General features: G+C 41.6%; 1 protein-coding gene across 1 annotated transcript in view; it reads left to right on the top strand.

The window, feature by feature from the left end:
- Positions 1 to 18147, top strand: part of LOC126263529 (juvenile hormone esterase-like) — a 462481-nt gene extending 444334 nt beyond the window's left edge. The window contains exon 10 of the mRNA XM_049960623.1: positions 13425 to 18147. Coding sequence (XP_049816580.1) covers positions 13425 to 13671 — 247 coding nt within the window. The 3' untranslated portion in view covers positions 13672 to 18147. The remainder of the gene's footprint in view (positions 1 to 13424) is intronic.
- Positions 18148 to 24399: the final 6252 nt, after the last annotated feature.

The following is a 24399-nucleotide window of genomic DNA, read 5'->3' as shown; positions in this document are numbered from 1 at the left end:
CAGTTACAGCTTTTCTTTTGGACTGAACGACGTTTTCTAGTAACAGATAGCGCAATAGAATAGCTCAAGTGGAAAGGAACACTTCCTATTTAAACTTCTGCATCCTACACTGTTGGCAGTTGTGTGTAGGTGGCAGTTACGTGATTTTATTTCTGTGATTACAAAATAGTCGAATGTATGCACTGGGTAGCCGAGGCAGCTAGTTCATGGTGATTCGGTCAACCAAGTAAATGAATTTACTGAACATGCTGCAAATTACTACAGGGAGCCTGTGTGTCAGAATTCTCATCCAGTGTGGCGCAACTGCGTTACAATAGAAAAATGACTCGCAGAGAAGAGGATTTCGTGGTCTGTTGGACGGATGGTAGGTTGTTATACCTATGGTCTGGGTTCGATTCCCACTTCCGTCAATGATTTTGGATAGGGAGAGACAGATTCCATTCTCTCCTGGCTACACCAAGTGAAGGAGATATAATGGCTGTGTGGTCTGAAAATTCACATTAAAGATGATATTCCTTCTGTACCAAGTAGACGGTAGGTTGAACCACAATAAAGTCTGGAGTGGCGACATGTAGAAACTCTATCACCAGTAACCTTTCTTATACTAGTTATTTATTTCAAGTGACGACACAAACGCTATGTATGGTCACAGGACACTTATTCCATCTTTTATTTGAGCTTCTGTATGTCGATAAAATTGGTTCTAAACTGGGAATGCAACTCAGACCGCCCTTAACGCGGAATTTGATCCCTTCGTGGCAATACAGCTCGGCTACAATTTGTTATTTGTTCAAAACTGCAGATTCCTCAACACCTTCACATATTACGCGTGAATGGGATCGAATCCTGGCCCGGCACTAAAGATTTAATTATGTATTATCAAGCTCTATCATGAGAACACCTATCTGCTGGTGGATAATAATTTTGATTTTTAATGTATTTTCATTCGTTGTCAACACTAACGATATCTGACGTTTTTAACTCCCAGTGAGACACAGAACTATTTGCGAGATGACTGTAAGTTCAAGATGCTATTCTGAGCAGCTGGTGGAGAAAAATTCGGTAGCTGACGTCTCTTTGTGTGTAGTCAACAACGATATGTGTGGGGCTCTATTCCCAGTGAGCGCTGAACTCTTTGTCATATTATTTCAGTTCGTCGTGTCATTTAATGTTCATACATATTCTCAACTAGCTGCTCGTGAATAACTTTAATTTTTAATGTCATTTTGTGTTAAATAGTTCAAATGGTTCAAATGGCTCTGAGCACTATGGGACTTAACTTCTAAGGTCATCAGTCCCCTAGAACTTAGAACTACTTAAACCTAACTAACCTAAGGACATCACTCACATCCATGCCCGAGGCAGGATTCGAACCTGCGACCGTAGCGGTCACGCGGTTCCAGACTGAAGCGCCTAGAACCGCACGGCCACACCGGCCGGCCCCCACCATCTGGTATCAATGCATTACCCTATCATCCATTATATATAATCATTTTCATAGTACACTTGATATTATAGATGAGTAGGACACAAGACAGGACATAGATAATGTCCGTTTGACGTCAACAGTGTGTAACATTTTACTTTTTTTGAATAGGACAATGTTCCTCTCCAATAATTTTTAGATTAGTTACAATAAGCTTACGCTGCAAGAGAATTCGCTTGTATTTTTCAATATATGGTCTGTTGTCGGTTTGAAGGCCTTCCATAACATCGGCAACGTAGTGCAACTCCACCGAGGGCTGTCTGGAGTAGGGTGGAGATAGCAATGTGAAAGTTGCGAGCTGTCGAAGACGATATTCATATTCCTAATGCGATTAGGACATCGTATACTCTTGACGACGTTTAGCACCTGTGCAGTCAGTCACCCAATTTCAGAATTCATTTTGAGTAATCCTGCTAAATTCCCAAAATATTGTCTTTTTATATTGATGAGTAATATGGATAGTCGTCACGTTCATGTGCCGTCTACAACGCAAATTTAATGTTACTATCCTAGGAACTAACCTGCAATACGTTTTGTATTTCATAATCGGAACTATCTGCATTAACCGTCATCAGAGCAATGTCAGGGAACAGAATGCAGCAGTGCCTTGCTACCTACTTGAGGACCTGCTTGAGTCGTGTTCTAAGGAAAGGGTAGTTGCTGGTTCACATTATATTACACTAGCGAGAAGTACCGACTTTTCCTTTTCTCTGCAAACATCCAGAACTAAATTCAGTATCTAAATGCTAAGAATATATTTGCATTGTGCCAACTCAAAGATCAATAGATATGGATATAGATATAGATACAGATTTTTATATTTAAAGCCATTCTCGTTCTGCGTTGGAATAAACATCATTCATTATTTGCTTGTTCTTGTTACGATTGTTATTGTCATTCTCTCACTCGCAAGAGTTTTCACATTCCTATTTGGTATCGATGCACACGAAGAGTGGCTATGAAAGAAGGGAATACTGAATGTTACGTCATGCAGAATACACTCATTTACTTCGGCTCCTCGTGATCTACGCTACAGGAGAAGTGAGATACATAAAGTTGACAGTGTGAGGACAGACCTGGTAGCACAACTGTGCAACTACACAGTGTTACCAGATAAAATGGTGCTGCGGAATCGAAAGTGTAGTACGGACTTTGCCACAGTAGCAGACAGCTGGTAATTTAGGACCATGACCGTGGATTACACTTTGGTCAGTGCTGGTTAGAGTGCTGCAACTGTAAATGGAAGGCTTTGTTTGATAGTCTTATGCTGATGCTGTCTGAATAAATTATGCCATTGGATACAAAGCGGTTTAGTTTTGAGACCTAACCCACGAGGGGGGAAGGCACAGTGGTCTGCTACAGGAATTCCAAGCAATAAAACACAAAAAACAACCCAGGAAGGGAGACATGCATTTGGAATCTGTTCATCGTTACGGGGTCAAACAAGAGGGTAACATTACTGAAACAATGATCGGGCTACTTAGTATATAATAGAGCACACAGATTTCAAGGAGGAAACGTATGAAGACGCAGACTTCCTCGTTATCAATATGTGCGGCATATCTTTCGTGTTAACGAAAGTAAATTCCCGCTTTACCTCTTCTTACGTGTCAAATGAAATGAATGCCATGAGGAATAGAATATTTGTTGACTGCGTCTCTTCTTGCTTCCATCCTTACCAACATATTTCTTCATTCTCGTGGTAATCATGACATTCTATGTGTATGCTGCAAAAGATTGCAAGTGGACAAATTCGACATCGAGGTGCAAAGCGTTATATTCAATTCGAATAAGCTTCCGGTGTATTTTTACTTCGTTTGTATTTTTAGATGATTATGAACGTTACGGAAAATTATCTCACATGCTTTATGTTGAATGAGAAACATTGAATGATCCGTTTTGCTTTCCCTACGTTGAAATGATATAATGTCGGCGTCAACAGCCTTCTTCCACGCCGGAAGCTGAAACTTGTATCATTCTGGATTAATGATAATTGAATGTCTCATATGTATACATAGCCCACAAGGCGACGTCAGAAACCATCAGGGGAGAACGCCGCATAAAAACCAAACGTGCGCGCGCGTCTCCACTCTGAAGAACCGTATCGGAGAATCACGGCAAGCATTTCGCTGAAGAGCTGCCTCGTCAGAGAGCCTAGAAACGGCAGCGTCGTAGCAAGTATTTGTCAACACTCCGATAGTGCATTTACTTCCGGGTGTAGGTCGGCGTTACCTCGCTAAATTCACTTGACATTCGTTTTCCACATCGAAGACTCGTACGATATAATCCGCTGCAAGATGACACAATTAGAAAGTATATTTAATTTCTGGACTCCAAGAACGGCGTTCTTCACATAAGTAACACCTGTTTGTGTGTGCATTCGGGAGGACGACGGTGCAATCCCGCGCCCGGCCATCCTGATTTAGGTTTTCAATAATTTCCCTAAATCGCTTCAGGCAAATGCCGGGATGGTTCCTTAGGAAGGGCACGGCCGATTTCCTTCCCCATCCTTCCCTAATCCGAGCTTGTGCTCCGTCTCTAATGACATCGTTGTCGACGGGACGTTAAAACAGTAATCTCCACCTCCTCTGTTCGGGTGTTTAAGGTTGCGTTTTGAGGCTCAGGCAACATCGCAGTGACTATATTCCGCCTCTGGCCGCCAGTGTGTCGTTAGCTCAGAGGTTCCCTTGTGCGTTGCAGTGCTTGTACTATAAGACATAGCAGTTCGAATCACGGTAGAAGCCGCTGACTACAACCTTTTATTTTCCATTTTAATTAATGGAGTTGCAAACTGCTAGTAAAAATTTCTTATGCGAAATCTGAAGAATGCCTTTAAACATCAATCTTCGTCCGATTTCGACTTAGTAAATTAAGTTAATATCATGGATTTCTGCTTTGCAAATTCCAAGGTGCTTCACTGTAAAATAGACCCTGAAAAGATTCAAACTGACTGTCAACGATATAAATTTGAGTTTTGTTCGTCATATAGGTCTAACATGTCAGAAGGTTGTTTATGAAGTGCACATGTTCATTAATGTAGTTCCCTTCTTCTAAATTTTTGCAATAGCATTTAACTGTAGACGTTTTCTAACACCGGCGTTAGCAATTCCTTTCCGTTCTCTGAAACCTTCAAAACGACAAATTTTTCTGGTTTAAATCTGATGACCTTAACTATCACTTCCGATCAACAATAAATACTTCATGAACCCATACATGGAACTCCAAATGTGCAGTGTTCCTGCACTGCTACAGAGCATGCATTGCAAGGTATTCACACAGTTTATCGCATAGACTTACCATAAGGAATGAAACAAGAACTGTAATACACTTTACACCACAGACGCTCACTCTGGCTTGACGAAAACATCCAAACATTGACCAAAAGTTGCACAAATAATTGAGTTTGAAAGGAAAAGAAACGAGGTATGAAGCATTTATAAATTCATCGAATGTAGTGAGGTGGTTTAATTTCGTCCCAGTCTATAAAATTAATTTCGGGCCATACTCAGCTCTTGCCGATTAATGTAATATAATACCCGCCTACTAATCAGGGCGTCTGTCTCCGTTGCTTTTGAGCGTGAATGGAAATTGTAGAAATTTTCTGTGGAGCAACATTTAATAATAAAGCGTTTTAAATCATCAAAAGCGATGAGCGGTAGCAGGCGCTTTCGATAAAGAACGGGGGAGTGCAGCGCCGCTGCTGTCGCCACGGCCGCTGCCAGTAGCCAGCAAATGGATCCCGGAGCTTTGCCGCATACGGCGTCCAGAGGAGGACAGTCTGCAGGAAATCTGCCGCAAAATCGTTACTGGATAAAATTTTGATATCGGTGTGTCACAAAGCGAAATAGATTGAATCTGCGCTACCATTACATTCACGTCTTCAGCATTCAGACAGAAGAGGCTATAAAAATATTTTATGCCAGCTGCTCTCGATCCACTGACATTATGAACAGAAACAACGCACGCTACCGCTAGACCACAGGCGTAATCGGCCTAGAGTTTCTCTATCATGGGACAAGTTTTCCTCCAGGAAGTGCCGCAGTCTACAGTGTTGCCAGATTGTGCAGATAACCGGACTTAGAGAATTAGCGAGTTGGCCAGTTTTTTTGTCCCATGTCGCGATCGGCGCAGACTTAGCCTCTGAAGCGGCCGGCCGCCGGTCAAGTTTTATGTCAAAGAGTGTACATTCAACAAGTCGCATTTGAAAATTTCATTTCGTCGTCATTACGAGACATAGCGCAAGAGCAGAGTAAAGACAACGTGTGGAAAGAAATTAAACACCTTTGGCAAGATAGGAATACTGTTACCATTAGAAACCATTACACTGTATGCAATAATATTCTGTTTCGCCGCTCTCATCCTGACAGCAACAATTGGTTATTATGCATTCTTGACGAACTTGTTAACAAATTAATCTGGTATACTTATTTAAGTTACGCACATTACGTTTTACCAACATGGAGAAACGTATACGACGAGTTTTGGCGTCATGTAAAATCTGCCAGAAAGCTAAATCAGACACGACTTCACATGTTCCTCCGTTACATCCCATTGTACCTGTTAAATTGAGACACATGGCCGCAGTAGACATTTTTGGTCCGATTCCCAGAAGTAATAGTTTTTTGCTACATCTTTGTCGCTGTTGAACTCACTTCAAAATTTGTTACCTTCACTCCGTTACATTTTTTATTTCATGTAGGGCATGTGTTGAAAGTAATTTCCGACAATGGACCACAGTTTCGATCTGCTATATGGACACGTATGTTGCGAGCTACAAACATCTCTCCAATCTATATATCCAGGTACCATGCTACTTCGAACCCTTGTGAACATTAATGAAAGAAATTGGTAATCTGTGTAGAATATACTGCCATAAAAGACATATTGATTGGGACACATACATACTCTCATTCCAGGATGTAATTAATTCCATACCAAATGAATCTACTATGCTATCTCCGTCTGTTATACTGAAAAATGTTGAACAACCTAACAAAATTATTAACCTTCCCTACATCTCGTCGACTACGACACCATGAAATAATTGACATTGCGCTGAACAACATCAAACGTGCCGCAGAGCGCCGGAGAAGACAGCAAAAACTGGTTTGTATACGCCGTGACTTTCACATTGGACAGAAGATATTAGTACGTACACACTATTTATCCAACAAAGGAAAGAGTAGATGCAGTAAATTTGAGCTTCTATACGCAGGTCCATAGCGAATTCGCAGCATTCCTCACCCCAATGCAGTACACGTCGAAACTTTGAGAACCAGAAAAACCAAAGTGAACCACCACGTCTCCAACGTCAAACCTTTATTGAATGAACATACTTTATGATTTATCACACTGTAATGCCATTTCCTAATTTTTTTATGACCACTTATGCAATTATATTCACATGAACACTTACTGATGATTATCGTATTTCTGCTTGGCAAGTGCCCGGCAAGGTAAGGTTAGCAGGTCGCTTTTCTTGTCGTTACACATCAGACCGTGCATATTTTTCCAGATGAACTAACACATTTTATGACCACTTACGCAATTATATTTATGTGACTACTTACTGACGATTATCGTATTTTTTCTTGGCAAGTGCCCGGCAAGGTAAGGTTAGCAGGTCGCTCTTCTTGTCGTTACACCTCAGACCGTGCATGTTTTTCCAGATAAACTTACGTATCTTATGAATAATTATGCAAATTTATCTAGTGACATTAATTTTATTAAATTCTCTCTCCATTAAAGTCTTCAATTCTCGCCTCTATTAACTACACAACATACAAGCTGAACACAAAGGTCACATTCCTTGTCGTTATATATCAGACCGTGCATATTTTCCATTTTTCATGTATGTATGATTGGTTTCCTGTTTTGTTTGTATGCACCATCAAATATTTAAGATATAACAAATACCAGTTGACTTTGACGTTTTGCCTTATGATATCTCAACATCGTGACTATTTTACACTTTTTTTTGCTGCTACATTGTGATACTCTGTGTACATTTTTTTTTTTTTTTTTTTGCACCTGCACACTATGTTTTTGACATATTACGTTTTCTGTCATGCTATGCTGTATGCTCAATTATGTTACTATAAACCAGTTTTTATTTAGTGGGTATATGATTTAAATGCAAGACATTAATCTTTGTTCATCATTTTCAGAAAGCAATAACGTGTAAAAGAAATAAATTAAACAGAAATGGGAATTTCACCTTCGGAATGAACGAAAGAAGATGCAATACCTCGTCACGAAGAGTAAATGGATCAGAATTAACAAGCATTAACAAGAATCTATTATACACATCGTAGAATAGCAGTCTTAACTAATTTTTTCTTTCAGAATACGAGGCGATTGATGCAGGCTGTCAGACAGAACTACACGTCTTAGTTTTAGTGATGAAATATGGTAGAAATAAGGAATAGTTGTATAATGAATAATGAATTGACTTTTTTGCAGATGATAATGAATGGTGATGAATAATGATGAAGAATATGCTAATATGGATAATGAAGTTTTTCTTTACAGGTGATGATAATAATAGAGTTATGATGATATGGATAATGAAGTTTTTCTTTGCAGATGAGGATAATGTTAAAGTTTATGTATTTATGCTATGTAGTTATTTAAGTATTTGTTGTAGTTAGTTTTGACAGTATGTCTTATGTCGCATGGTATGATGACTGAAGGTTTTGGAAAGGACAGCTAGAGAACATATATATTTTATACACATTTCACTACCTGTTAATTCGAAGTTCACTACTTTTCAGCCTAATATGCGTTTCTTCTTTCAGTTTAATAATCCATTTTGAATTTTTTGCAGGAGAAATTATTCGTGAAATTAATGTGCTATAAGCAGTTGGTCATTAAACCTGTCATTTATGAATGTGATCACATATACTCTACTTGTTTCATAACCTTGCTACAGCTGACTCATGACGAATGACGTTACACATCTTCATTTGCAGCAATAACTCAAAAGCAAATATTGTTATGCCCCAGTAATTAATTATCGATCTCAACGCAATATATTGCTCGCACAAAAAAAGGGAGTTCTGAGTAATTCTGAGTAATGTTTCTAGTCACAGACATTGAATAATAGTTACCGTATGTTACATTTTCAATATGTTCTATGTCACTGGAGTGATCAATTCTGAGTAATACTGAATGATATTTTGTAATAATGCATAAATACTACGCCAATAATTTCTGTAAATAATATTTTGTTATACTCTATAAATGCTATGCCAATAATTGACTCTCATTTTGAATGATAACTTCTGAATAACACTCAATAAGGTTTTATAAAAATATAAGAATACTTTGTAACAGGCCAATGAGTGCCAATAATTATTTTAAATATGTCGTATGTCACTTGAATGATGAAAAATGTTTTGAACTATTCAATACTTGCTATGTGTTTTGTAACTGGACAATGAGTGCCAATGATTACTATAACTAAGTGAATTATGTTAATACTAAGCCATTCATTAGCTCCTGTTTTGAATGATGACCTCTGATGGTTTGTAACTGGCCAATGAGTGCCAATGTTCTCTGTAAACAGATAATTTCTGAACATTATTCTGTAATACTTCATACATGGTACAGAAATGTTCAGTAACTGGGCGATGAGTGCCACCAATTACTCAAATCAGTTGTTAGACTAGTGTAATTCTCAGTGAAGACTAGTATGTGACATAATGTCGTTCACCTTCTGACCTAATTACCAGAAATTGCTGCAATATCCGTTTGTCCTGTCTATCCTCATGATCATGGAGCACTATATTTGGTTTTTGAACTAATTCTACGTTGGTGTACTTTACAAGAACGTGGTGTTGACACGACATGCTGTCCACCACCTTGAGCGATGGAGGTCCTATTATGGTCCCACTGTTTGGTGTACCTAATGTACTACCAAAATGATAACATGGAATATTATTACGACATTTCAGTGTCTTGGCTACACTGATTAATACTTCAAGGAAAAGAACTTCAGATTGTCTCACTTGGTGTTGTGCTTCTGTAGAAAGATATGGACTTTCAGTGCAGCTGCGTGCAACCTAATGTGCTACAACCATGACGCAATCCTTCCCATTCCTTTCCTAGTTCTTGTAAAATGGTAAACACTTATACAATGCGTTTAAATTCTTGTAAAATGATAAAGACATATACAGTGCGTGTGCACTTCATTTCATTTGTTAACAAGATCAGTTGTCCTAAATATGCTAAAGACTTATACAGTGCGTGTGCACTTTATTTCACTCCATGATATGTTATGTAAAAATGCTAAAGACTTTTACAGTGCTTGTGCACTTTCACTCCTTGATATGTTTATTTGTTGTAAAAATGCTAAAGAGTTTTACAGTGTGTGTGCACTTTGTGCCATTTGTTAATATGATTTGTACTCATTACGTATACATTTTGTGATTTCCTGATATGTTCACTACTACAGTGCGTGTGCACTTTTGCCATTTGTTAATGTTTTGTACTCATTGTGTATACATTTTGTCATTGCCTGATATGTTCTGTACTCAGTGCATGTGCACTATATTTTATTTCATGTTCTGCACACACATATATATATGTATATATTCTGTGATTGTAAACTTAGTTAATTAAGAAAATTTTGTTGCTCATGGCAAGTCCAATTGACTCACCATCGCTGCCAAATTTTTGCCTCCCCAGTGGAGGGTTATGTAAGACGTATGCGTTGCCGGCGATGGGCGAGGCATGGCAGTCTCTGACCAGAGAGTAGTATGTAGTTAGTTGTTGCTTGTCGCTAGTCTGCGCTTGTCTGCGCGAGTCGACAGTAGTCTTGAGTAGCCTGCGTGAGTCGGCGGGAGTCTGCGCGTGTCGGCTGCCTGCTCTGCTGGGGGCTCTGGTCAGGACTCTGGAGGATGAGTATTGTTGTAGAAGGTAAAGAAGCAGCCTTGCGCATATCTAATAATGTATGTTAATTGTCATTTAATTTGTTCCAAAAAAATTGCCCCAATAATAATTTTTACAATATAAAGTAACTTTTTTAAAGGAAAGCATTCATTTCAATTTAAAGAATATTTCCAATGCACGATCATTCCTTCCAAGAATCGAAAAAATATATACGCCAGCATTGCACGAAGCTGTGTCGAAAAATTTCTACATAAGAGCAGATATATTTGCAGTTTTTATTGAGGTAAGAATTTTTGATTTTTTATTTCAGAATACAGGGCCGAAGGGCAGCGCTGCTGTCCTCATAAAATTTATCAGGTTACTAATTTTTTTTATTATTTTGGTGTTTAGGAATTTTTCTGTTTCGAACTTAACATTAAATGAGAAAAGAATTTTATGGGAACATTAAATGTGAATGCATTTCTGCACACAGATTATAAATGGGAGCCAATTTTGTTCAGAGGTTACAATATTAGAAAAATTCATTTAATTATTATTTTTGCGGGGAGGTTACAACCTGCATGAAATACTCTAGCACGCTTCCTGTCAGATTCAAATCCTCAATTTATGCCACACAGTTACTGATGTAGTGCCCATGCTCGTTAGCCTCGTTACTCCTGGCATCTCGCCGACTCCCGTAAGAGTTCGAGTTTGGTGTGCATCTGGACCAAACGAATCATTACCAGTCATCACGTTAATTATATATGTGGTGTCTGTTCTTTCAGACGTGTCCGAGAGAACAGACACCATTCTGACCCTGCAGCCACTATGAATCAAAGGAATTAAAGACCTGTCTGAAAGAACATTCACCACATATATCACTAACAAAATAATTTGCCCTTCACCACGAACCCTTCGCAGAACAGTGTTTAACGCCTTTCGTTGTGTTCTTTCAGTGCCCCGTGTAAAGTGACGTTTGCAGGCCGACTTCACTCTCCACTTGCGCACGGTAGAGAACCTATATAGAGGGAGAGAGTGGCCAATGTTGATAGCATCCCTGATTGGCTGAGAGCCGAGGACGCCATGTTTTTACCAAACTGACGCTGACTTGGTACGAGTGGAAATAGATACTGTGTATGATTCTGTACTATTGGTTCTCTTCAACACTTCCAACGCCAATTCCATTGTACAATTATGTGCAGGTTGTAATACGGCAGGTATTGGAAGACTTTTGCACGTTCTCTGTCGGTTCTATTTACCTAAATTACTTTACAGCCACTCTGTTGGTCGGATCTACCAACTCATTGGTTGTCGCTGTTAGAAAGTTCGTTTAGTTTCTTTGTGTATCGAACAATCAATTTCTTTCTATGTGATTATAATGCCTACAAAAAACAATTAAAAAGGACAGAATAACGCTTTTACTGATACATCCCGTCCATGAAAGAAAAAGTAAATGAACACCACACTATCACTAATCTGGCCTTGTAGCATTGCCGGCACGGTAGCTCAGCGTGTTCGGCCAGAGAAGCCGACACGCTAGCTCAGCGTGTTCGGTCAGAGAGCCGGTTGGCCTCTGTATTAAAAAAAAAAAAAATTTTAAAAAAAAACTGTGTCGAAGGATCAACAAACGAACTTGAACGGATGTCATGCGACGTCCGGGACGGCCAAACACAACGATCAACACGTCTGCTACCACGAGATGCAACGGACCATAACGTACAAAGGAAAAAAAAATAATAGCACGGGGGTAGAGTTTTAACTTTGCAACCTGAAGGTCGTAAGTTCGAATCCTACTCAAACCAGGTATTTTTTTAAACGTTATTTTCTAGACTTTAAATGGTACTTGAATGACAATTGGTTCAAATGGCTCTGAGCACTATGGGACTTAACATCTTAGGTCATCAGTCCCCTAGAACTTAGAACTACTTAAACCTAACTAACCTAAGGACATCACACACATCCAAGCCGGAGGCAGGATTCGAACCTGCGACCGTAGCAGTCCCGCGGTTCCGGACTGCAGCGCCTAGAACCGCACGGCCACCACGGCCGGCTGAGTGGCAATTCATGCTACACAATGTGCTTTAACATGTATACGGAACCCTAAGTCTACGTACTTCCGACTAGCGACTCGCACTTGGCTCTGTAGTCTTGGCTATTCACATTCCTGTAAATTATAATTATCGCGTGGATATTCAGTTACCTATTTTGAATTACTTTCTGCTGTTTCACTAGAGTACCTAAGTGTTGACATTTTTCTGATTTTCTGTGGTGAGTTCCTAAAAGTGTGTACAGAATGACGTGTTTTGCGAGCATAACAAAATGTTATAAGATCGGCACACACTTAAAATGCATTATGTGGGGACGGAAAGAGACAAGAGTTTACCAGTTTCAGCGATGAATATCCGCACGGAAAAATCTGAAATAGCATCATGTACACTGAGATACATTAAATGAAACTTCTTTTTCTTATTAATCAGTTGTCAGATCGAGCGAGGTGGCGCAGTGGTTAGCACACTGGACTCGCGTTCGGGAGGACGTCGGTTCAATCCCGCGTCAGGCCATCCTGATTTCCCAAAATCTCTCCAGGCAAATGCCGGGATGGTTCCTTTGAAAGGGCACGCCCGACTTCCTTCTCCGCCCTTCCCTAATCCGATGAGACCGATGACCTCGCTGTCTGGTCTCCTCCCCCAAAAACAACAATCGGTTGTCAATGTTTATATATCATCACAAAATACAGCAGTTGAAATTCGGCACACATTCACACTGCTCCACGATATTTCCATTTGCTCACAAATTTATTAGGGCTATATAAACATTGACGAATGGCCTTTTGTTTTAATTATTAAGGTAGAATTATTAAGGTAGAAGATCTGCTTTGGTCTCGTGAGTCATACACATGCCTTAATTTACTCGTGAAGTGGCTAGCTTTCTGCTTGCGTCGCTACCTAATTGCACGTCCCGCGCGCAATCTGGTAAACATGTCGGCCACGGGCCGATTGGCCACTCGCTCCCTATATAGGCTCTCTAGCGCACGGGGAACGCTAACGCCAGGTGTGGGTGTGTGCAGGAACCCGACGCCGGACGCGGGCGACCCCGTGCTGGGGGGCGTGGCGTGGCCGTCCAGCGGCGGCGGCCAGCTGCGCTACCTGGACATCGGCGGGGGCGGGCTGCGCGTGCTGTCCGAGCTGCCCCCCGCCTACCAGCGGCGCGTCGCCTTCTGGGACGGCCTGGCCGCCAGCCCCGTCGTGCTCAAGGTCGTCGAGTTCGTCGTCTGCTGCCGCGCCGCGCTGGCGCGACTCCTGCGCAGGAACTGACACGCCTGCCAGCTCAAAAGTGCGTCGGGAATGGCACGAGTTGATTAGGGCAAAGGTCTTGCCAACGTGGTCCCAGAAATCTCTGTTTCCAGCTCATAACACTCTCCTGCGTGGAATGGATATTGAAAGAACTCCCTGTTACACCTGTCTCTTACTGTATTTTACGAATTTATCGCCTCTCTCACAAACAGTTCATCTTTTGTACGGTACAGGCTTCACAGTGGTAACGAGTGTGTTCTGTGTCACGTAACTTACACAACTCACAAAATAAGACGTGCTTCTGTCACTGGCAAGAGTTGCATAAACCGACGACTTGACTTAACTCCACAGACAAAAGTATGATGTTCTTTCAATAAGTGGTCACAAATAATCCCAACTCATATTTCACTGACAATCTCTGCTGGTGTGTGTCTGGAATGCTTTGTTAGTATGTAACTACGCTGCCATACTATAGATGTGAAAACTTTGCACCCCCATTGTAGTGTAACGACGTAAGTTTTGTATAAATGATTTTCTTTTGACATATGACCATGTGCAGACTTCGTCACCTACGTCAGTTACAAAACACTTCAAAATTATTTAAATTCTTTTTAAAGTTGTCTCGCAATGGTTCTTGAACGAAACTGTAATTAAAACATCATTTGTGTCGTATGCGCAGAATTACGTCACTCAGTCCAATTGGTTTGCGCAAACTTTTTTCAATTTAGATGTCGTTTGTTTCTTCTCAGAAATTATATTAATGCAAGTTATCTGCTTTAATAAATATTAAAACCACATTGAATAAACTGTTAAGACTCAAACTCGCGATGAACGCTGTCAAAAATTGATAATCTTGTCAAATAAATCAGTAATACTTCTTCCTTAATATAATTCTTCATAAATAAATTCTCGGAACACGTATTTAAACTGTTGTAGTATACACTAGTTTATTATCTTCATATATACTACATATAGACGTGAACATGAGCCTCGACAAGATAGGACTGAACATTTACAACATGATTAAACTTTATATGACGTCATTGTTGTAGAAACATTACAAATTCTTATTTTTTCAGTTTTTAGAAGCACGACGCAACAACTCGGTTTCAGGATCTTCTCTTGCTCTTTGCCTGTCGACCCGCGACGTAAAGTGACCAGCAATTTTCTCTCTGGTCCCGGCATTGAAGATGCTGTCTCCGTTCGTTGCACCGCCCTCTCCGTACATGAAACTTAAAAATAAATACAAAACTTTAGATAATTCACAAACATTACAAATATTACAAAATACATAAACAAAACACTAAATTAAACTTATATTCACCTGCAAACTGGGCTGACACTGGTGGATGGGTGACGTTTCAATTTCGCGTCCCACTACACCATGTCGCGTGACAGTTGTCTCATCCGTGAAAATACTGTCGTCTAATGTGGCAATTATAAATTTCTGGATCCCTTTATCTACTTCTCCTTTTACGTGAGGACTCCCGGTCCCTAATATTGACACGTACTCTCGAAGCACTCTCAGTATTTGTTTTACAGTTCTACTGTCTATTGCTAGATTTGTTTCCTTTACAAAATAAGTCAAGCTGTGGCCAAACCTGAACCAAACGAAAGTTAGTATTGTCTGGGAGACCTCACAGTCATGTAGCCCATACATCCTACAAACTCGACAGCAACAGGCATAACGTTTCCAACCGGTGCACACCGCTGCACCTATACCAGAGCACCTGACCAAATCTACACCTACATACATTACAAGTCGAAACGCAAAAAGATTTCTGTGGACCCCAAGTCTTGGACCATCAAATATTCCCGGACACTGAACCTTTCTGCCAGAACCAACTCACGTCTTCTCGTTCTTTCCTTTAACAGGGCCCACCTCCCCTCATTTGTTTTCTTTGCTTTCCCCTGCATCACTTACCCAACTGTCATGTACCCTGATATAAACCCTCCCACTTAAACTTGTTCTCCTGCTGAGCGGCATTTTGGAACACTGCCAGTCCAGGATTGACAATCAGGAAGAAAAGAGGATGCTGAACAGTACATTTAAAAGATGAAAACAATGTTCTGCAATGGCTAATTTCCCCATTGGGAAATTTGGCACATTTCGTTACGAGGTGACATGTGCACTAACCGCAACTCCTACAAAAAATTAAAAGGTCAATGCAGTACCGAGTTGCCCTAACCAAAGAAAATAAGGGAAAGATGTTCGCTTATGAACCAGCTGAATGCTCCACATCAGTATCCCTGATGCTACCAACTCAAAAACGAGGGTCAGTCAGAAACTGATACCACCTTTCTTTATTATTATCTTACAAGGAAAGCAAATGCCATATAAATAGGATAACAACAACAACATTCACTATTAATTCGTTACTTTTCAATATAATCACCATATTTGTTCAGTTTCTTTTTTAATCTTCAAATAAGAGCATTTATACTTGTCCAGTAAAGATCATGGTCTCGCTTCCTGAGACACTGTCACAAAGAATTTTTCAGAGCCTTCAAACGGGTGACCCGATAATGGAAGTCAGATGGTGCAAGTTCAGGGCTGCATGGTCCATAGGGCAAGACTTCTCAGTCAATTTTTGAATTTCGCCAGTCGTGATGTGACTGGTGTGTGACATTGCATTGCCATGCGAAATAAGAACTGACTTCACTTTTGATGGGCGAAGTCGTGCTTTCAACTTCGGTAGTGTTATCAAGTGTTGGTTAGAGCTTATTATGCATCTTCTCTGCAAAAAATCATCTAGAATCGCACCCTCTAAATTCCAAAACATTGACACCATAACCTTCACAGCAGAACGTAGTGTTTTTAATTTTTTCCATGTCAACAGTGTCGTTTGATGTCATTTCATCGACTGCCTCTTGAACTCTGGTTCAAGAAAATGAACCCAAGTCTCGTTTCCAGTCACAGTTTTTGACAAAATCGCCTCTTCCTCCATTTTGAATCGGTGCAATAGATTGGATGCAACCGTTTTTCTTGCTTCTATATTCTGGTCTGTCAACATTTTCGGTACCCAGCTTGCTCTAGTTTTTGAAACTGGCAATCACATTGCGCTTCCAGATGGATAACTGGCGACACAATTCAGCTGTTGTTACCCAGCGGTCATTGTAAATCATTTGGTCAATACATTGGAAGTTACTGAAAGTCGCTGCACGGCCGCTCCGTGTTTCATTAGCCATCTATGTTCGCTCATCAGCTTCCCAACAGAGATGAACCAATCGTCTGACGGTGCTGACATGTACTGTAGCATTGTCACACACCGTCTCCACGTTTCTCTTTCTGCAGTAAGGAGTTGGCCAGTCTAAAATTCACGACTGCTACATTACCAACACGATAAAGGAGAAAAAAAATTGGACACATTACTTTCTTGCTGGCTGTGGCACATTTCCGCTTCAGCGTACAGGTGGCGCATTCAGATATAACTGAAAAAAACGCACTACTTCAACGGTGTAACATTTTTAGACATTTACCAACCGGCATTGGGTGATTTTTCTTTTTACAAAACAGAAAAAGTATTATAGGGCAGAGAGAGATATTAGATAACACAAACTTTGTGTCATTTACAAATGCAAAGTTGATGCTACATACATATTTAACATTAAGAATTGCCTGTACTTTAAAAAATGAAGCTGGTCTTTCTGTTGAAATATATGATCATATATTCAAACGTGGGTGACCGTTAATTTATTGCAGGGGAGGAACTGGAACTATCATTCATGTTAAACTTGCAGTCTTTGTCATTTTGATTTCTAGTTCCTTCAGTATTGTCACCTTCGTACCTAGCGTACCTGTTCACGTAACATCACTTGAAATAACGATGTGCATTTGCAACATACGAAACGTAAATTAGTCTTGTACAGTACTCATTTTCTCTCAGGTACAAACTACATAATATTTTCAACATCGCTAACAGGCGATAACACAAACTTTACTTTGTTTTAATAATTAGACTGCAACCCCATTATTGAATAACATACTATGTATTTTGATTGTATTTACAGGATTTCAGTATTTTTGTAAGACATACTTAAATTTTTCCCGCCGAAGATATGGTGCACCATCTCTTGTTGCGACTCTCCGACTCATGTAGAAGAGACATATTTTTAGATCTGTCTCTGTATCTAGCATGATATCCATCAGGTCAGAGTTGTCGCCACTGCTGGAGCCGATGTGTTTGATCGGACGGAATTCTGTTCGACAATCTGGTGCAGTTAATGGTGCAGATTAGATATGATGTGCCACTGGGTAGGAATGTGAATTTTGAATTTAACGAAGCAATAATGTGATTGATGCTACATGTTTATCGTAGCTGAAGAAGTGTATGATATTTTTGTATTTGATTATATCTATAATAGAAACCTATAGGTTATACTTTATTATTGATGTCATAGTATTGTATATGTTAAGTATGTTGGTTTGACAGTTTATGAAAACTGAGGAAAATCTTTATGCTCAAAACTGTTAATAAATGAATTTTTGTTATTGAACTGGCAGTTTATTTGGATGAATATAACTTTTAAAAAAATATTTACAACTTATTGTTCACCGCGACCGTAACATTTACTGATAAAAGGGTATTTTCAATTTGTATTTTTGCCAAATTGCAAACGTTGGAACGCCTGTGCAGCAACCAGTATGTCACATGAGGGGAGAACAATGCGTGGCGCTGTCGCATTTGTTTCTCTCCTTTTGCTTCTTTGGCACTTCAGACTGATATGGTTCACCTCGCCTGCCCATCATTTCGTGTAACAAGTGAAATCTAAAGAAGGTGTGCTTTTGGAAGCATCTAACTCGTTACTTCTTACAGGTGAGAATCAAGTAGTCAGTTTGAACATTGATTAATTAAAGCTTATGAAGAGTATGTAGGTGAACAGGAGAGAGTATGTCACAATTTTAACAGTCGGAATGGCCTTAATTTGACTCATTAGCTGAAGTGTATTCTGCATTAAAGATTTACAAACTAGAAAACGAATGTTGCGACTACCTCTGATGCCATCAGCATGGAGCAGTAATGATAATTGCTGCCTTTCATGATGTGGGTAGCTGGTTCAAGCCTGACAACCGGCAATTATTTTTTACTTTGTATTTGTGGAAGATTGTTGAAATATCTTACGTTTGTAATGTTTATGTATCGGGTTTATCCGATGGTTGTATTAATACTAGTCTTTTGTAAAATTCAGTGCTAGTATAAATAAATGCACTCTCTGCCCAAGACGTCAGTTCTTTACTGGCTGTAGATGCTTTCATTTCTAAGACGTGTGCTTTACTGACGGCCGTGCTTTCGGTTTTGAACTTGATTGTGGTGTCAACGTGGCATTGTCTGCTGGAGCCGCTGGGTAGTTCTCAAGGAGGACGAGTCGAGCTGACCAAAAGCCTACAGATTGAATTCTCGTGAGACACAAAATTTTACTGTTTAGGGATAGCTGACTTAGTTTCTTATTTTCGTGACCGTGAAAGCTTTGAATATCTCGAGAACGCCAATTTTATTCACACTGGTTAATCAGACTTTTCGAATTACATGACAAGCAGGTCCTCAGTAATTACTACAATTTTTCATTAAGTCAGTGACCTCTCACGTTTCCTTCCGGTCTGCTTTGACCTCCCCCCCCCCCCCCCCCCCCCCAAGGACGGCATTCCATCTCTTGGGGGAGTCATGCTGCTCATCCGGAATTCCGTCCTTAACCAAAACGTCTCACTAAACAAACTGCTGCAAGCTGTTGCCGTCTTCATTTTACTTCCTCATTTCACCTTTTCTCTTTGTAACGTTTACATCCTTCCGTCATTCGTTGTCACCAGGACACACTTACTCCAGCTTTTTGGTTAGCTTCCTCACCCTTTATGCTGCTCGGCTGCTTTAACGCCCACCATCTCCTTTGGGGCTCTTCGAGGACCTGTCCGAGAGGTTCCTTCTTGGCTAACCTTTTCAATCAACTCAACCTCACTTATCTTATTCCTGGAGCACCCATGTTCCTTTCCGACTCCACACACCTATTGCCATTTGGGCCACTCGTCCTGCTCTACCCAGCTTGCCCATCCTCTCGATTGGTCCGTTCTCTCTGACAGTACTCCAGCGGCCATTTCCTGTGCGCTATCCGTTTGCTCACTCTTACCCCACCTGCATCTAAACCCAGCTTTCTAAGGCTGACTGAAGGCTTTACTCCTCCCTGACGACCTTCGACGAACATTTACCATTTCTTTTAACAGTTCCACTCCCTCTTCCGTCGTATGGGGCAACCTCCATCGGCTATCTGAGGCCAAGGTTCAAAAATGGCTCTGAGCACTATGGGACTTAACATTTGTGGTCATCAGTCCCCTAGAACTTAGAACTACTTAAACCTAACTAACATAAGGACATCACACACATCCATGCCCGAGGAAGGATTCGAACCTGCGACCGTAGCGGTCACGCGTTTCCAGACTGAAGCGCCTAGAACCGCACGGCCACACCGGCTGGCCCCTGAGGCCAAGGTCCAGTCTCCGATTTCCAGCCTGACTGCAGCAGATGATGTCATTATGGACCCGATTGCTATCTCCAACAGCTCAGGCCGCAATTTTGCGAAGATTTCGTGTTGCACCCATTATCACCCCACCTTGCTCCCTTGGAGAAGGGGAGGATCGGATGATATCCTTCTCTTCCAGAATCGTTACTGCTACAATGCCGCCTTTACTATGAGGGAGCTAGAGCATGGTCTCACTTAATCTCAATCTTCCGCCCCAGGGTCAGACGATGGTCCCATGCAGATTTTGCAGCACCTTTCTCTTGTGAGCAAGCACCTTCTCCTTCGTAAGTATATTTGCATTTGGGCAGATGACACGTTTCCTAGACGCTCTCATGTAGCCACTGTCATACCCATATCTAAGCCCATTAAGGACAGACACTTTCCTACTAGCTACTGCCCCATTTCTCTCACAGGTGATTCATGGTCGGCTGGTATGGTGGCTAGTCTTGCAATCTGTTAACCAATGCACAATGTTGATTTCGAGCAGGCCGTTCCGCAGTTGACCATCTTGTCACTCTGTCAACCCATCTCATGAACGTTTTTCTGCGGAAATACCAGACTGCAGCCCGTTGTTTTTGATTTGGAGGAAGCCTACGACAGCTGCTGGAGGACAAGTATGCTCTGCACTCTATACATGTTGGGTCTATCAAGCGTCGGCTTTGCTATAGCCATTAACCCTATTATGGACTGTATGCCACCAGGCATCTCTGGCTCTGTTTTCGTCAACGGCTTTGCGATCTATTGCAGTTTTCCACGGACTTGCCTCCTTGAGCGGCGTCTTCACCGCTGTCTCGATGGTCTTTTCTCGTGGAGCATCGACAGTAGCTTTCGCTTTTCCACTGACAAAACCGTTTGTATGGATTTATGGCGGTGCAATGGGTTTCTTCCACCGTCTTTACAATCTGGGTCCGTTGCTCTCTATTCGTTGAAACTACGAATCTCCTAGGCCTGATTTTTGATAGGAAACTTTCTTGGTCCTCCCGCGTATCCTAAATGGCCGCACATTGTACCTGCTCCCTCGTGTCCTAAATTTGGAAATTTGTGGTAAATGCGTTTGGGAGCAAACTGCTGAGGTCATCGGTCCCTAGGCTTACACACTGCTGAATCTAACTTAAACTACCTTACGCTAAGGGCAACACACACATCTATGCCCGAGGGAGAACTCGAACCTCCGCTCCGAAGGGGAAGGCCGCGCGAACCGTGACAAGGCGCCTAAGACGGCGCGGCTACCCCGCGCGTTACGTGTCGTAAGCAGTGCTTCCTGGGAAGCGCATTGGACGATCCTCCTCCATATGTAACTATCCTTTGTCCTCCGAAAATAGGCTATGGGTGTTTCGTTTATTCATCTGCACGTGTGTCCATCTCACACTGTCATAACGCAATACACCATCGTGGAATAAGTTTGGCCATGGGCGCCTTTTACGCTAGCCCGGTCGAGAGTCTCCATGCAGAAGCTGCTGAACTATCACTGTCATACCGGCGTGACGTCTTCCTCAGCCGATACGCGTGCCATTTGTCTGCCACGCCTGCGCAATCGCCTATGCCCTCTTTTTCGATGCCTCTCTTAACTGTCAGTGTGGAGCGCGCCCTTCTTCTCTATTACCTCCTGGACTTTGCTTTCGGCTACTCATCCGGTAGCTCAACTTCACGCTGCCTGTCGCGTTCCTGATTGGTGTGAACCCTTCACTGCCATGGCTTCGTGCGGATGCCCATATTCATCTTGGACTTCATTCGCTTCCCAACGACACTAATCTGGATTCGATCTATCTCGACCTTCACACGCAACTTAGCAATAGCACCCTTCGTGTACACCGATGGCTCTAAGACTGACCATGGTTACGGTTGTGCCTTTCCATTGGCACCAACAAATTTCAGTATCGGTTTCCAGAACATTGCTCTATTTTTATAGCAGAGCTCTTCGCCCTCTCTCAGGCCACTCAGTACATCCGGCGATACAGGCTTTTGAACTGTGTCTTATGCTACGATTCTTTCAGTGCCCTTCAGAGCCTCTGTGTGCTGTACGCAGTCCATACCATAGTGCAGTGGGTCCAAGAAAGCTTCCACTTCCTCGCTGTTGAGGGAGCCACTGTGATGCTCATGTGGGTTCTTGGTCATGTAGGTCTGACGGGAAATAAGGCTGCTGCCAAGACGGCAGTCCTCCTACCACAGCCATTCCTTCGGATGATGTGTTGCCGTCTGTCACCAGGTTGGGTTGGTTGGGTTGTTTTGAGGGAGGAGACCAGACAGCGAGGTCATCGGTCTCATCAGATTAGCGAAGGAAGTTGGCCGAGCCCTTTCAAAGGAACCATCCCAGCATTTGCCTGGAGCGATTTAGGGAAATCACCGAAAACCTAAATCAGGATGGGCGGATGCGGGATTGAACCGTCGTCCTCCCGAATGCGAGTCCAGCGTGCTAACCACTGCGCCACCTCGCTCGGTCTCTGTCACCAGGTGGTGTCACTTTGGCATCACCACTGGTACAAGCTACGGTGAATTAAACCTCTCCCAGCGGCTTGGCCGACCTCTTCTCGGCTCTCTCGTCGCGAGGAAGTCATTTTAGCTAGTTTGCGTATTGTTCACAGTCTTTTTAGCTATCGCCGTTTCTTATGTGGTGCTCCCCCACCTCTTTGTGCTCATTGTCACCAACCTCCGACAGTTCGGCATTTCCTGACCGAATGCCCGTTTGTTAAGGCTTACGTTCCAGTGTATGTTTGCCGTCTCAACGAAGGACGCGCGGGCTCTCGACCGCGTTTTACTCTTTATCCGTCGTACCAATATGGCGATGGACATTTAATCTTTGGTTCGGAACCTTCGCCGTCTCTACGGCGTATTTTGTGGACCTTTCTCCAAGGCGAGCTCCATGTTTTTAGCACTCTTCCCTGTCGTAGATTGGGCTTAACGTGTAGGCGTTCAAATGGTTCAAATGGCTCTGAGCACTATGGGAATTAACATCTGAAAATCAGTCCCCTAGAACTTAGAACTTCTCAAACCTAACTAATCTAAGGACATCACACACATCCATGCCCGAGGCAGGAATCGAACCTGCGAGCGTAGCGGTCGTGCTGTTCCAGACTGAAGCGCCTAGAACCGCTCGTCCACAGCGGCCGGCCATGTAGGCATATTTAACTCCTTTTACTTATTAGTGTTCCAAGGTTCTGACATGGGCACTTATGACCTCAGTTGTTTTTGCGTCCTAAATCAAAACAAAAAAAGTATACTGCTCCCTTGACTGAGGCAAGGAAATGATCATATTTACTTGACGAAATCATACTCAGATGGCTTTCACTAATTCCAGATGTACATACGTTGTAAATATTAAGTATCTTAAATAGATCAAAAGTTCAAAGAAGTGTTTATCTGTGGCCAGGAATCAAGTTTTTCGCTATTTTCTACATCAAGCCCAAGCATTGAACAAGTATACATTGGTAAAAGATAACACTGTTCTTAGATATGTTTTTTCAGTTTTTTTAAGCTATCAAGTGTCATATCTGTTACATAATTATCATAATTAATAGTTGTACACCACACTTGGTTGTTTGTGCTTATTCAACCCACAATACCAAAACACAAATGACTTGGTTACTGATGAAGCCTTTTCTTTAAAAAAATTGGATAAAAAAACAGATTATTTATATCATTCATTTGAATTTTAAAATTGAAGCTTTAACTGGATGGGGCCGGTGACGTGTGTGCTGCAGACTACGGACCAAGTGTGTAGGAATGCAGACTTGATGGTGTGATGTCACAGGACCCACAATCGCTAACCAGGTCCATCGAGGAAGGTTTTCCGGAATTAGTGGACAGGATACCACGAGGCCGTTCAGAACTGGGTTCAAAAAGGTTATAACGACATCCACATTCGGCGAATTACATGAAAAAGTAAATAGACGCAAATTAGAATAGTTAACACACGAGATACTTGCATGTGTGTACAGTTAATTTGTTTTCTCCTCGTCCTATACTAATCGTTGTCACCTGCATCAGCAAACAGTTGTAGGAAATTTCTGTGAGGGTAATTTGAGGCCCAAATATCATTGCATCATTATTTGCAGAATACCTTGGGCACTTTCAAAATCGTTTTTATTAGTTAATGAACAGCTTAGAAATATGATTCTTGAGTTTCTCCCGGCGTATTTGATACTCAAAATATCCACGGGTGTGCTGCCGGTCTATAGTGTCCAACGGGCACAATATTTCGGCGATCATACATGTCGCCATCATCAGGTGAACTGACGGACT

Source organism: Schistocerca nitens, chromosome 6 (genome assembly GCF_023898315.1).
Source record: "Schistocerca nitens isolate TAMUIC-IGC-003100 chromosome 6, iqSchNite1.1, whole genome shotgun sequence".
Lineage (NCBI taxonomy): Eukaryota > Metazoa > Arthropoda > Insecta > Orthoptera > Acrididae > Schistocerca > Schistocerca nitens.
The sequence above is the reverse complement of the archived record's forward strand: the minus strand, read 5'-3'. Positions and strand labels throughout refer to the sequence as shown.